The 14,721-nt window shown below is 40.1% G+C and overlaps 1 protein-coding gene and 1 long non-coding RNA gene across 7 annotated transcripts in view; one reads left to right on the top strand and one right to left on the bottom strand.

Moving 5' to 3' along the window:
• Window positions 1–14,721, bottom strand: part of LOC134754980 (uncharacterized) — a 543,731-nt gene that overhangs the window by 137,799 nt on the left and 391,211 nt on the right. The window lies entirely within an intron of this gene.
• LOC134754804 (E3 ubiquitin-protein ligase TRIP12) overlaps window positions 1–14,721 on the top strand; it is a 175,147-nt gene that overhangs the window by 152,254 nt on the left and 8,172 nt on the right. For all 6 annotated transcript variants that reach the window (XM_063691179.1, XM_063691178.1, XM_063691180.1 and 3 more), the window contains exons 25-34: window positions 1,675–1,877; window positions 2,484–2,673; window positions 3,047–3,144; window positions 3,986–4,123; window positions 4,625–4,749; window positions 5,057–5,209; window positions 7,968–8,272; window positions 8,394–8,485; window positions 12,818–13,523; window positions 13,935–14,123. In XM_063691179.1, the coding sequence (XP_063547249.1) occupies window positions 1,675–1,877; window positions 2,484–2,673; window positions 3,047–3,144; window positions 3,986–4,123; window positions 4,625–4,749; window positions 5,057–5,209; window positions 7,968–8,272; window positions 8,394–8,485; window positions 12,818–13,523; window positions 13,935–14,123 (2,199 nt within the window). The remainder of the gene's footprint in view (window positions 1–1,674; window positions 1,878–2,483; window positions 2,674–3,046; window positions 3,145–3,985; window positions 4,124–4,624; window positions 4,750–5,056; window positions 5,210–7,967; window positions 8,273–8,393; window positions 8,486–12,817; window positions 13,524–13,934; window positions 14,124–14,721) is intronic.

Below are 14,721 nucleotides of genomic sequence, written 5' to 3'. Positions count from 1 at the left end.
TTACTTTTCTGTCATTACCTATATATATGGCATTTTACATCTCAATTTTCAAGCGCCTTGTAAATATACATGTTTTGATAAATTTTGTATACTAAAACTACTAGCCTAGTTTAGTTTTTGTAACTAAGTTATTTATAATCTTTAGTTTTGTGAATGATTATGCTAAACATACTAGATATTGTAATATGAGAACAAAATGACCTTAACAATTACTGCTTTATTACTAGATATTTCAAGCATTTTTGTGTTTGTTTGTAAACAACATGGCGTAAATAATTATTAAGGCTATATTTGATGTGGCATTCAACTTTAAACAACAATGTATCACGATAAACCATTAAAGGTTATAGAGAGAAGTATCTTATACCTGAAATACTTAAAAATAACTTTAAGCTGTAATAATGTTCGCACAAACACTCTTGAAGAGCTACGGTTCCATACTGCTGTTATAGCACTTCTAGCACTAAAAAACTACGTGATTTAACAGGGAAAATTATGTCGGTTGTATCACTATATTACTAAGAGCTATAAGAATTACTGTTGCCACTCTTAAATGGCTTAAGAGTATTTTTATAGTTGTTGTAACACTGTAGGCGGCATTAAGCACTAAAAGGTAAACATAACACGATTATAGAGCTATAGCGCGAGTAAGTTATAATGGGCACCCCAAAAGAACCTTCAGCGTTAAAATCTACTTAAAGTGGTAACCATAATATATAAAGAGGCAGCTAATACCACCTTATTACAGCCTTTAGCTGCATTATGCAATCATATGTCTATTATATCACCTTACTAGCGCCAGTGTATTAATATAAGACCGTTTATTTCCATAGTATCACCTAAAACTATTATTATGGGTCTTATAAAACTACTATGTCACTCAGGACTAAATGAGTTGTTGTTATGGCTAATGTGTTTGTTGGGGAGCTTCTTCGAAAGTAGCTACACCTTCTCTTACCTTATTGCGCCATTTCGGTCTCTTAACCGCAAGCTCCTCCCAACGCTCAGATGGGATGTCGCAAGCTTTGAGATGGCGCTTCAGAACGTCTTTATATCGCAGAAACTGCCCCCCGTGGCTATATTTCCCATCCTTGAGTTCCGAATAGAAAACGGATTTAGGGAGTCTACAGTCATCCATGCGACAGACGTGGCCACTCCATCTCAGTTGGCTTTTCATTAGAATGGCCTCCATACCGGACACATTGGCTAGACGTAATACCTCCGTGTTAGTCACACGATCTTGCCACTTAATTCTAAGTATGCTGCGTAAACAACGCATGTGGAAAGTGTCAAGCTTTCTGATGGCTCCCTTGTACAGGCACCAAGACTCTGAAGCGTACGTAAGTATTGGAAGCACCATGGCCTTGTATTCAGAAAGCGTTGTTTGGTGTTTTAGATCGTGCGACTTCCAAACACGTTGGTTTAATTTTCTAAATGTGGCTGCAGCTTTGGCTATGCGTGATGGAATCTCTGAGGCAAGGCGATTATCGCTTCGGATTTGGCTACCCAGGTATTTGAAGATTGTAACGTCTTTCAATGCTGAATTACCCAAGACAATTGGAGTATTATCAGCGCTGGCACCTCTGGCTGGTTACCTGGGCCTGGTTTACCTTAGATAGGTAGTTGACAGCGCGACGAGATTGAGGACTTAAACATAATCTGTTGGTTGTCCAGGTGAACCACTCCGGCGTACTGGGCGCCCTGCTGCAGTTCCTGACGGGGCTGGACGACGCCACGGTGGCGGGCGCGCGCGACTGCGACCGCGACGGCGACTGCGAGGGCGAGGGCGAGGGCCGCGACGCCGACCAGGTGGCCGCCTGCGAGGAGCGCCTGCGCCTCTTCCTGCACGTGTTCGCCGACATGCCGCTGGTGTCCGAGTAAGACGATTAACCAACCACATACAATATTGACATATATTATAAACAATTCATTTTAATAGAAATGGATAAGAGATAATGGATATTCTAAAAAACAATCCTCATCTTCCATTCCATTGCATTTACAATCTTTCTTTTTTTATTATCAGAAATAGCATTTGTGTTTTGAAGTTCAAGTTTTAATTCGTGTGCGGCTAGAGTATATTAATTCACGGTCACTATGTCAGTGAAAAACGTTGACATTAAAAACCTACTAAGTCAAAAATGGTGCCGATTGACTTAACCGGCACCAAATTGTTTACTTTACCATTAAAATTTTTATACTTTAAAGTTTAAATATCCATTCGGATAATCTTTAACCAAAAGAAAAAATAAGAGTGTGAACAAAAATTAGGAAATGAACAATGTAATTAGACAGTACATACATACCCCCTTATTCATAATACTTTACGGGCCTGATTTAGTTAAACTATGTTTTATCCCTTTCTTACTAATACACAAGTCAAAATGACAGATAAAGACAAACGATTAATAGCTAATTCAAGCCAGTAACTCGTTTATGAATAACGCCAATAAGACTAAGTACATAGTTAGGTTATATTTCAGCATCAGCGAGTGGTCGGAGAGCGGCGCGCTCCTGGGCGGTGGTGGTGGTGGTGGCGGCGCGCTGGCCGCGCTGGTGGCCAAGGTGAACGCGTGCGTGTCCCACCTGGAGCAGTTCCCCGTGCGCGTGCACGACTTGCCCGCGCGCCCCGCCACCTCCGCGCTCAAGTTCTTCAACACGCATCAGCTCATGGTGAGTGCGCACAAACAACACCTAATCTTATACATATTGTCATCCGAATATGTCCTCTTTGAGCTACAGCTAATCAATCATCTCTCAATACCTGATTAGTTAACCCCAGTTATAAAGCACACTCGGCGGCTATAGGTATTGCTTTTGCGTCTGAGCTAGGCGCATCATTTGGATTCGACAGTTGACGCAGAGTTTTATGCACAACCGGTTAAATAATATTGCCTAGATTTTGCTAGTTCCCAATTTCTGAACTACATATTATTTGTATTTTATATGACTACATAGATAGATAATAATTATCGAATAATATGGTCAAGCGAAAATGTTTTGATAGTTATTTTTTGATACAAGTTTCATTTTTGTTTTATTGCAGTGTGATCTCAAACGCCACCCAAGTTGTACTAATCTCAAGCAATGGAAAGGCGGTGTCGTACGGATAGATCCGCTTGCCTTAGTTCAAGCGATAGAAAGGTAAGATTCACTGGTATTCAACTGCACTGTTAAATTCTTCGTATGTATAACCAACTTTAACTGTTTTAAATATAGATTTCATGGCCGTATTTTTGCAAACATTTGTAATTTGTCATTTACTTTACCACAATCGTTTATTATGTCACCGTATTATAGGCCAAGCAATAAGAAGGTATAGAGGGAAATACTAGGAACACAGTTTTTAACTTCGTAGCTTTGTTTGGACTAGTTAGGAGATGAACATATCAAAAGTCCCCGACCGCAACCCTGGTGCTAAAGGGGGAGAGGGGGGTTTAAAGGTTAAATTTTTCCGTTTTTCGATTATATCTCGGAAACTATGGGTCTGAGCGACATGGCCACTTATACAAAATGAAAAGTGATTTAATATGTTACAAGTTTTATTAGGTCTATTTTTTTGATATCTTGTATAGTTTTTGAGATATCCGCTCTTGAAGGTTTATTTAGGGCTCTCATTTTTATCTTGATTATCTACATCAGTAAAGCTACTAGGCCGGGTTTGGGATCGTTTTCGTGTAAATCAGGGGTGCTGAATTCATTTATGGTATCAACATTGACACCTTTCCGAAGTAAAGGGACCGGGTCTTTTGATATGTTCACCTCCTAACTAGTCCAAACAAAGCTACAAGGTCAAAAATTGTGTTCCAAGCATTTCCGTCTATACCTTTTTTTGGGCATTTATTTCCTGGCCTATTAGGTGTGTGTAGTAATTAAACATCCCTATTCTTGCCCCTGGCTTAATATCGCCATAGCTAGATTAGGCTGTGGCTGCAGTGGCAAAATAGGTTTCAGTTTAATATGGTTATTATTTGTTGTTTGTCAGATATCTAGCACAGCGCGGCTACGCGAGCGCGCGGTCGCGCGACGGCTCGACGGCGGCCGCGCAGTCGGACGACGACGCTGGCTCCGAGGACGACGTGGAGGACTCGCTCGCCACGCCTCCCATACACCAGCCCACTGAGTACATACCTACCTACGCACTGCACTATATACTCTTTGCTCTTTTAACACTTTACATTATCCATTATATCTCATCTCATTACATTACTGACAGTTATAAACACTAAAAATAAAACTATACCAAACATTTTTCTTTTGAAAATCGAAAGCATCGGACTATGTAGATACGCAGTCTTACCCACAAAATGGTGCGAACGAAAAATTCTCCACGTTTTGCGAAATTTTTGAAATCTTTTCCAACTTTTTGGAAACTTCGTAACTTGCACGGCACTACTATGAAAAAATCTCGTCACAATCTCTCACACTGCTACTCAAAGTTGAAAGGCAGTAACTCTGTATGCATCCCATACATAGATTAGATACCATAATTTTCTTTGGATTAACAAAATAAGATAGGTACGAGTATTTTTTAAATCAAAGTAATGCCGATTTGTACTCATGAAGCATACGGTTTGTGCACGATTGTCCTCTGGTATTGTATTACATGAGATATGTTTCCCAGCACCGACCACAAGCTGGAGTTCCTGATCGGCGACGCGGTGCTGCCCTACAACATGACGGTGTACCAGGCCGTGCGGCAGTTCGGCGAACACACGGACGCCGACACAGACACAGAAACTCCGCTCGGTGAGTGTCTTTATTGATCGCCACGTCTCTTTCTCAGGCGACTCTACTCTAGGGTTGCCAGCCCTAGTGCACAGATTTGCGATCAAACTCCTCAGTAAAAAAAGTTAGACCTTTTGTTGCTTACTATTTTAGTAAACTAATTTCAATATTCCGGCAACATAATTTAACTTATCTTAGTATACTTCTTATAAATGTAAACTAATCATTACATTAGCAATAAATAAAGTGTTGTAATCACTCGTCGCGCTTACGATATTTCGCTCGAGGAACCGCCCACACTAATATAATAAAACAAAATGTAATGTAGCGAATGCGGGCATCTGGGTGCAAACGCACACGATCTACTACCGCGCGGTGGAGGGCAGCGAGCCGCCGCGCGTCGACACCGCCGCCTCGCGCAAGGGCAAGGGCCAGCCCACCAAGCTCTCGTCCCGTCGCAAGCCGGACGTTCTGTGGAACGGTAAGCTACACAACTTTCTATATTATTTATTGTATTGCCTGACCCACTCGTCACACGAAATACAGACGTGTAACGGCTAGTTGAGAGGGCTGGCCATTGTACCTGATACTGCTACACTCTATTTCTAACAAGAGTCTCCGACAAGTCTCATATGCGATACCACGCACTCAGTTATACTACATATACTCAGCGACGGAATATATTTATACACATCGCTCTCCATAGAAAAATGCCTTTCAAAAATGACCACAGACACACTGACACTGACAGCTATCCGTTCTCTGTTCATATGTCCCACCAGCTTTTAATTATATCCAATAAACAATTTCCTGCTGCTAAAAAAAGTTGTTATTGGTCAATATCAGGCCAATTGCGGTGTTATCTATATTCAGAAAAATATTTGAAAGTATCCTCTGCTCGCAGATAAATCGGCATCTCAAAGGCTGGTTTTGTGATGAGCAGCATGGATTCTTAGCAAAGCGTTCCACCACATTTAATCTTATAAACACAACAACCATAATTGCTAATAGCTAGATGATAGTAAACAAGTCGATGTTGCCTATTTATTGCAGTATGGCCAATGTAGGTCTAATCTGTACCCAGTACTATCAGGAATTGGTCAAGGTAGTAACCTGGGTCCTCGATCTCCTTTTTCTCGTCTTAGTTAATGACCTGCCAGCAAATATTAGACACTCCACTTGCTTAACCTTTTGGACACCAATTATCGATATATACGCACCGTAGGTTCAACGGCAAAGACCGATTAATCTGTCATAGACCACCTGCCATAGATCTGATCATCATCAGCAGTTCCAGTTCATCAAATGTCACTTTTTGAAATGTAAATGCTTGATTTGTTGATGAAAATACTAAAATCACTATATGTATGCCTTTAACATTTGAGGAGTTCCCTCGATTCCTCGTGGATCTCATCATCAGAACTGCGTTTTGACAATAACGGGACCAATCTGTATGTATATACTTACAATCAAAAAAATAATTTTCAAAATCGGTCCAGAAATGACGGAGTTATGGAGAACAAACATAAAAAAAAACATACAACCGAATTGATAACCTCCTCCTTTTGAAATCTTGAAGTCGGTTAAAAATAGACAAATTTAAAAATAAATGAATTTCATGTTAACAATTTTTGTTTTGTACAATAAAGTGATTTACTACTACTACTAAATGATTATTCTCCCGCCAAACATTGCCTTTGGAAAAATAGTTTTTAAAAGTATATGTGATAGGCCACCTCTTTGTTTTTTGTTTTTATACCTATAGCAAAACTTATCTGTCTGTATCTGTGATAAGCAGTAATTGCGTAAAATGTTAGGGAAGTAGGTGTACGTCAAGTGCCGTCGCTTTTGCGGGGAATTTAATGCCAATGACAAATTGACAGCTTAATGGTCATAAGTCTTTATAATTTAATTTCAACCTAAAAAATTAGGTATAATAAAAAAAACTTAATTGTATTAGAGCTACTTTTGGGCATTTCTATTTTACCAAAAAAATCGTGTTATTAATTAGGAATTTTTATATTATTTCTACTCAGTCACGAGCTTTTTTAATTTTTACTGCGAAAAAAGTGACCCCAATATTTTTGGTCCGTTTGATTAAGGTTTTCAATTGATACTTACAACCTTGACTACAGTCACAACAAATCGGACAAAAGTTTTAAAATCTAAAATACAAGTAACAACTTTAAATAGGAATGCCTATTTATATGATCACCCTCGATACCAAATTCGAAAAATTGGTTCCTGATCACCGATTAAATTCCATCTTATATATGCACTTATCCCAACACACCTCACGTTCTATGCTGCGCGGTTTCATTGCTGCTGCCACCGCCGTAACTAATATCAACAACTACATCATCTATACGATCTAAGTTATTCAGCACTGAAATAACACCGGTATCATATTTTTTATTTTTATTTTATTAATTTAACAACGAAACAAACAGCGAATATACCACATAAAAATAAATCAGAAAATACATATATCAGGTAAATTAGCCAACACTGTTTCCACTTATATATTTTTGTTGTTTTATTTTTATTCGCCAAAATTAAATTTCCGCCCTGCCTATTTATTTGAATTCCCATTGAATTAATTTTGAGCCTTATGAAAAACCGTATAAAGTACTAAATACAATCTGACATCTGACTTATGACATCTGGTTTTATTCGGTATTATTTTACAAAACGCGTATCTCGACAAAGCAATATTAAGCAGAAAACAGTCAACAATCAAATGACCTTCATGACATGAACAGGCAAGGAAAGCAAGATTAAATGTATTGTTTCTCTTTCTTCGGTCAATGGAACGTCTTTAGAGTTTCTATTCCTCAAAAAAGGCCAGTGGTTAATACTAAACTAAGTGCTATCTTAAAAAAACATGATGGGGTCACTGACCTGTCCCTGTAAAGTGAGGTAGTGTGCGTGAAGTGCGCTTGTATGTGAAATGGGTATATTGACAGAATCTGAAAATTTACCCACTCTCCCGTCGCCTTAAGCAACAACGGTAACTAGATAACGAAATTTGTAAATTTCGCCAATTATTCGATGTAAAAAAATAACAACACCACAAGAATTGTCTCAAAATTAGACATGTTACATTACATTGGCTTTATTCAGATTGTAATAATACATACATTGTAGCGATAATAGATCGATCTACCTAAGTATTTAAAAAAAAAATAGTTTTGCTGCTAAAGCCATGCAGACGAAATTGATAATGTATTAAAATGTAGATGGAGTAGTGCCAGCACGCGAGTCGCCACTAGTGATGATCCTGCGGTCGCCGCTGCTGGCGGGTGGTGGCGGCGGCGGCGGCGGCGGCGGCGGCGGCGGCGGCGGCGGTGGCGGTGGCGGAGGCGGTGGCGGCGGCGGTGGCGGCAGCGGCGGCGAGCGCGAGGTGAAGGACGCGGCGCTGCCGGCGCTGGCGCTGCTGCGCGCGCTGCACGCGTTGTCGCGCCACTGGCCGTCGCTGTACCGCGCCGCCTGCCTGCCCGACCACCGTCCGCTAGTGCCTAATGCTGACTTCATAAATGCCAAGGTATAAACGCGCGGCTCATTCATTATCACCTGACATTATCTTCCTTTTCCTTGGTATGAGTTAAACTAGCAACATATGATTATTATTGAGTATAAATTTCATGTAATGTTTCTCTTTTTAGCTTGCTGCCAAAGCCAACAGACAACTTCAAGACCCCTTAGTTATAATGACCGGAAACCTTCCGCCCTGGTTGAAAAAGATTGCATATGCGTGGTAAGTATTGACTTTCGTAAAGGCTGACAAAATGATATTTATCCCTGAGATAGTGCCAGTACGTACGGCTTACATTTGGCAGTAATGTGCGTACGTCATGTCTTATGTATAGTCAAATAAAATGTAAGTCCCGGTCATGTCAACAATCAATTTTAAGGTGCAGTAGTTTCAGAAAACGAATTTTTTTAAAACTCGTAGCGCTTTTTTGGATCAAAACGGCTGCCATACATTTTATTAGCAATCTTGAGCCCTTGCTCGAGGGACTGTATCGATTCGAATCCTGAGTTTTTGACTTTCACTCGATATAAAAAAAACCGGTCAAGTGAGAGTTTGTTTAACTCGCGCACCGAGGGTTCCGTAGAAACTTTAAATTTTCTCATGTAACTATAATCACGAAAGACTTTTGACCAGAATCATAAGTAATAAGCGTAATTGTGTATAGCCCCATCTATCGGCAAATTGGCTAACTAATTTGCGCGACCTCTGTATGTATGTTGGTTTGTCTGGGATAATTCTTTACCATGTGAACCGATTTCAACAATTTTTATTTTATTTTAAAGAAGGTGGTTTTAAAGCATAGTTCATATAGAATTGGTACGCACTAGAAAATTGATATTTTTTAAGCAAACGATATAACAAAGTTATGAATGGTGAATTTTAAATAGTAATAGTATTTAGCTTTTAAATATGTATAAATAAATAAATAAATCTCTGTTATGTAAATAATTACGAACTTTTTTCGTAATGGACCCCATCATATTCTGCACAACACCTTTGGCGACATTCTTGGTGTGTTGATCCCATGTAGATCGCAACGAATTGATATCCTGGACAATTTGACTAATCATGTTTTTTTTTTATGACTGCTTTCTGAGTAGTTTTCTATAGATCGATATTGGGGACAATTCGGAGGATTCATCTCGCGGGGTATGTAATCAACCTGATTATAAGTATACCACGCCAAAACTTTTTTTTGAGTAGTGGCAGCTGGCTAAATTAGGCCAAAATTTCACGGGACTGTTATCGTTTCTAATAAATGACAAAACTCATTTCTCTAAGCACTCTTTAATATAAAAGTCCGACTTCATTGTTAATGATGTAATAAAACTTTTCGTCTTAAGGCCGCAACTTCCAATTCCTTGCCATATCATATATTTCTTTGCGAACTTGTCAAGTTTTACGAACTTATATTTTTCGGGAACATTTCCTCTACGGCCATATAATGGACATGGTCTGAAAATAAAATATATTGAATATACTGAATAAAATATTGAATAAAACTTCGAACCGAGTAGTTGATTAAAATCGAGTTTTACATACGTCTCGTCGTCCAACAACAAGTAACCTTCGAATTTTGTCAAAACTCGGTCGCACAATAGTCTAGCTCGTGTTTTAGCTTGTCGGTTCTATTTAACGGTCCAATTTGAATGTTTAATTGCTTGATAGCTCTTAATAGCCACCTCTGAGGCGAATCATCTTTACAGTACTCCTCCCTCCTCCTTGCATCGGTTTCCTCATCACTGAGGGTCGTGGTCACTTCTAGAGAACAGCCTCTCTTGGACAATTTGCCTCCACCTCTTTCTGTCTGTCGCCGAGTGTAGGGCACCGTGGAGCGTTACATCAAGGGCTGAGCGGATTTGGTCTGTCCACCGCATTGGGCTCCTGCGTCTCGGCCTTTACAGTACTACGAGATTCTATGAATTTTCATGATAAATCGTAATCAGGCAGTCCTGGATTTTGTTTGACTGACCTTAGGACTTTTTTCCAAAATATTATTACTTGTGCCAGACCTCCGATTAGGTTGTATCTTCCTGTTGGCGGATAGAGTCTCCTTGCAACGTTGTATGACCCTACAATCACTAGTTTTTAGCATCTTAAGCGACTTTGATATCTTCGTCCCGGACTAATGAGAATTTGTGAGGTATTTGTGCACGTTCAATCTCTTTTTCTCAATTTCCATGGTCGAAAACTTTAAAATGCATAAAGCCAGCAAAATAATATTTTCACCATAAATGCTTTGACGGTGATTGAATTGTAATTGTATTTTTTTTTCTCGCTAGAAACAAACAATCTACAACTAATTGTGCCAATTCTATATGAACTAGGCTTTAGTGTAATCTCATAGATATTTCAAGTAAAATCACAGACCACCCCCTATAGACTGAGCTTATAGTATGACTCGCGGTCACCGCCCGTATGGTGTATAGGTCTTATATAGGATTGCTCGCGCGCCGCTCCGATCAGTTGCGTTGCGCCTAAGAATACGACCTATTAGCAGTGTGCACGTCTGTACGAAAATAAATCGTAAATATTTGAATTCGTTCGCTAATAATTTATATTGCAGAGTAAAATGGTGTGGCAAGTCATCTAAGACTTCCAAATACAAAACGAATGGAATAACATTCCACAGTTAATTGTGAAATTTATTATTTTGTTGAAAATTGTTTCTTGTCCGCGGGGTTCATTTAATACTGGTCAATATGGTTGTACTGAGCAGCAACGAAGTATGCCCGTCCCTTTTCGTCAACATGAAAATGCAATGTGCTATCCCTTTCACGTTAACGACTAGGGATGTGACGGTGATGGTTTCGTCAGTTGCGGAAACTTCGTGCTTTCGTTCGTACCGTATTGTACCATTTTAAAAAATATAAAAGAAAACCGGGATTCTTTTTTATTGATAATAATTAATATGTAGAATCTGTAGTTTTATTTAGCTGGTAGTTTATTTATCTTAGTAGGTACGTAGTTTAGTTTTTAAGGTTCCGTACCCAAAGGGTAAAAACGAGACCCTATTACTAAGACTCCACTGTTTGTCCATCTGTCACCAGGCTGTACGTCATGAACCGTGATAGTAAGACAGTTGACATTTTCACAGATGATGTATTTCTGTTGTCGCTATAACAACAAATACTAAAAAGTACGGAAGTTGGAGTTACTGTGTAAATCTCATGAATGTATATTTCACCACAAAATGTATGCAACACCGAGTATTCAATTTCATACTTATTTTCTGGGACCCTTATTAGGTACTTTACGTTTAGAATCTTATATCATTAATATGCTATAGTAAATTGTTAACCAGGGATGAAAGGCACTCATTACTGGCGAGGTATTTTGGCGCTCGAACGCAGTGAGAGCGCCAATGGTCCGAGGCAGAAATGATGCATTTACCCGAGTTAAACACTCTACTTTTCATTTCGAATATGAGAAAAGTAAAATGCATGTGTTTTTTTTTAAAACATGACTAAATATACATTTTTATAGTATTTCGTGAGGGTACTTTCAATTAACAATTTAGGCAAAAGTATCTTTATTTATGGAATGGAGAGTCAAATATCAGAATGGAAATTGTATAACAAATCCATTTAAACTTAAATTTCAATTGCTTATCGTACAATTAAAAAAAAATCGTACTTCGAACGTAAAATGCTCTAGTGCAGACACGTATCATTTTCTGCACACCTTTTAGAACAACAATGACCCTCTAAAGAGCATGAGAAATGAAAAGTATTTTTTTTAGATACATTTATAAAGTACCTACTTAATGAAAGAGTATATTGTTTTAATATTATAAATTAAGGTACAACTGGTACCAGTACCACTTGCCTGTAATGAACATGTCCCATCCCTACGGTTACACGTGTCGTTTGGAACGACCAATCACAACGCCGTGTGCACCCGTCCCCCGCACCCGCCCCCCGCACCTCAGATGTTGGTGATTTGTGTCGCGAACAAAATGGCCAAGTTTAGGCTTCTATAGGCGGTTTTCTGTGAGAATAATAAACACCCGCAAAGGGGCTTGAATTGCAAATTAAGTTACAAGATGTTTTTGATAAATAATATAAAAAGTATTCAAGATAGAGGTGTGATTATTTTTCCTGTAATATTTATGATATTGTTATTATTGTGTAAAAATTTTATAATTTTTGGTTTCAAATCGATAGCTTAAGTAGTTCTCGAGATATTTAGCAATGTGACACGCAGACGGACGGACGGAACCCTAAAAACGAACATAAGTCTAAAATGCACATTAAACATTTGTTACATATTATGCACAAACGCTAAAAATATGAAAATTGATTCTAAAAATCGGCAATATCATGTATAAGGGAACGTATCGATTACTTTTTAGGGTTCCGTACCCAAAGGGTAAAAACCACCACTCGTACCACTGAAAATCCGCAACATGGCGAAGGTCAAATTAAACTTAGTCAGGCTCTACATCAGACAGGCTTTCACAGATATGCATGGATTTCAAGTTTTATAATTATAATTTTATACATTTTAGACGAAGGTATGATCCTACGTAAGATGTTATTGTTGTTATTTCAGCCCATTCATATTTCCGTTCGAATGTCGTCACTTATTGTTCTACGTGTTGTCATTCGACCGCGACCGCGCACTGCAGAGGCTAATCGAAGCGGGCGGCGAGCGCGGCGGCGCGGCGGCGGCGGGCGGCGCGGGCGCCGACACGGAGCGCGTGGCGCCGCGTCTCGACCGCCGCAAGCGCACCGTGCAACGGCAGAATGTTTTACGCCAAGCCGAACACGTTATGCACGAGTTCGCACACTCCAAAGCGCTGCTTGAAATTCAATACGAAAACGAAGTGGGCACCGGACTCGGCCCGACTCTCGAATTCTACGCGCTCGTCTCACAAGAGCTCCAGCGCGCTGATCTTGACCTCTGGCACGGGAGCGAAAACTTTAAGCAGAAACCGCACTCTTTCGGCGGTGAAATAGTGAAGAGTCAACCGCCTATGGTGACCGACCGGTCGTCCGCCGAAGTGGCGGCGCGCCTGGCGTCGTCCGTGCGCGACGCCCTCAGCTTGAACGAGGAGCGGTCGGCGGAGCCCTCGGAGCTGGAGAAGGAGACGTCGATCCCGTCGCCGGCGCCCGACGCGACCTTCGTGTCGTGGCCGTGCGGCCTCTTCCCTCAGGCCATCGGCCGGAATGCGCGCGCATCGCATCTCTCCCGCGTCAAGGCCAAATTCCGCTTTCTGGGCAAATTCATGGCTAAAGCTGTAATGGATTCACGAATGGTAAGTTGTTTGAGCTAATTTATTTTAAGATCCTCTCTTATTTATTCTATTTACCGTTATTTTTTGTCACTTCGTTTACTATTCCCCAAAATTGTGTATTGAAGTAACAATTAAACCCTTATATTACCTGTAACTTTTAATGTGAGAGAGCCAAAGAGATTCTTCCAACTTGATCATTTTGTCTCTTGCGTTCAAGTGTGGGTCTAAATGTAATTTCAGCTATTTAAGGGACGGTTGCACCAAACCGCCTCTCACCGTTAAAGGGTTCGCTAAATTTGATTGTAAGGGAGGTCTCATAGCTGACTGCTGAGTAACATTAGTCAGTCCGTCAACTCTGGTTGTTGCAACCGGCCCTTAATCACAAAATGGTCCTGAGGAGTGTACTAAGTGGAGTGTTGTGCCATGGTCCAGGTGGATATCCCTCTGTCGGTGTCGATGTACCGTTGGGTGGTGGGCGAGGAGCGGTGGCTGAGCCTGAGCGACGTGCGGCACGTGGCGCCCGAGCTGTGGCGCTCGCTGTGCCGCCTGCGCCGCGTGGCCGAGCGCGCCACGCTCGTCAACGAGGACGACTCGCACACGCCCGAACATAAACAACACTTGGTAACACAACACACACTCATCTTAATACCTACATATCAATAATATATACAATAACCTTTTGAGATAAAACAAACAAATGTAGGGTCCATCTATACCATACCATATGTGATGGATGAACATGCTGACTTTATACAAATCAAATAGGGCATTTGACTGTATTTAAAATAAATTATTTTACACCATGCATGAAATAAAGCACCAGAAGATTGATTTGATGGAGAAGTCTACCTACGTAGTTATTATTAGACACAATTTCTATTTTAAAACCCGTATAAAACTATAAGGAGTAGGTAATTAATTTGATCATGACGTCACATGCTATTGTTTCATATAAATTCCATAGTAGCAAATCATTTCACATTTCAAAAAAAGAAATTGATTTGACTAGTAGTCAGATACCCTATAGTTCTCATTTTGTCTCTTTACATTTTCTGCTCTACTCCTTTCGCGACTTCGCATTATATAGGTATATTAGGCATGTACAAGGTAAGCTCCGCGGGTAAGATTGAACAAATCGCAAACACTTCACTTCGTTATTCGTAGATTCTATTGTTTTTGGCATTCGATAGGCCAAGCAATAAGAAGGTATAGAGGGAAA

Source organism: Cydia strobilella, chromosome Z (assembly GCF_947568885.1).
Source record: "Cydia strobilella chromosome Z, ilCydStro3.1, whole genome shotgun sequence".
NCBI lineage: Eukaryota > Metazoa > Arthropoda > Insecta > Lepidoptera > Tortricidae > Cydia > Cydia strobilella.
This window is presented reverse-complemented; position numbering and strand designations above follow the sequence as displayed.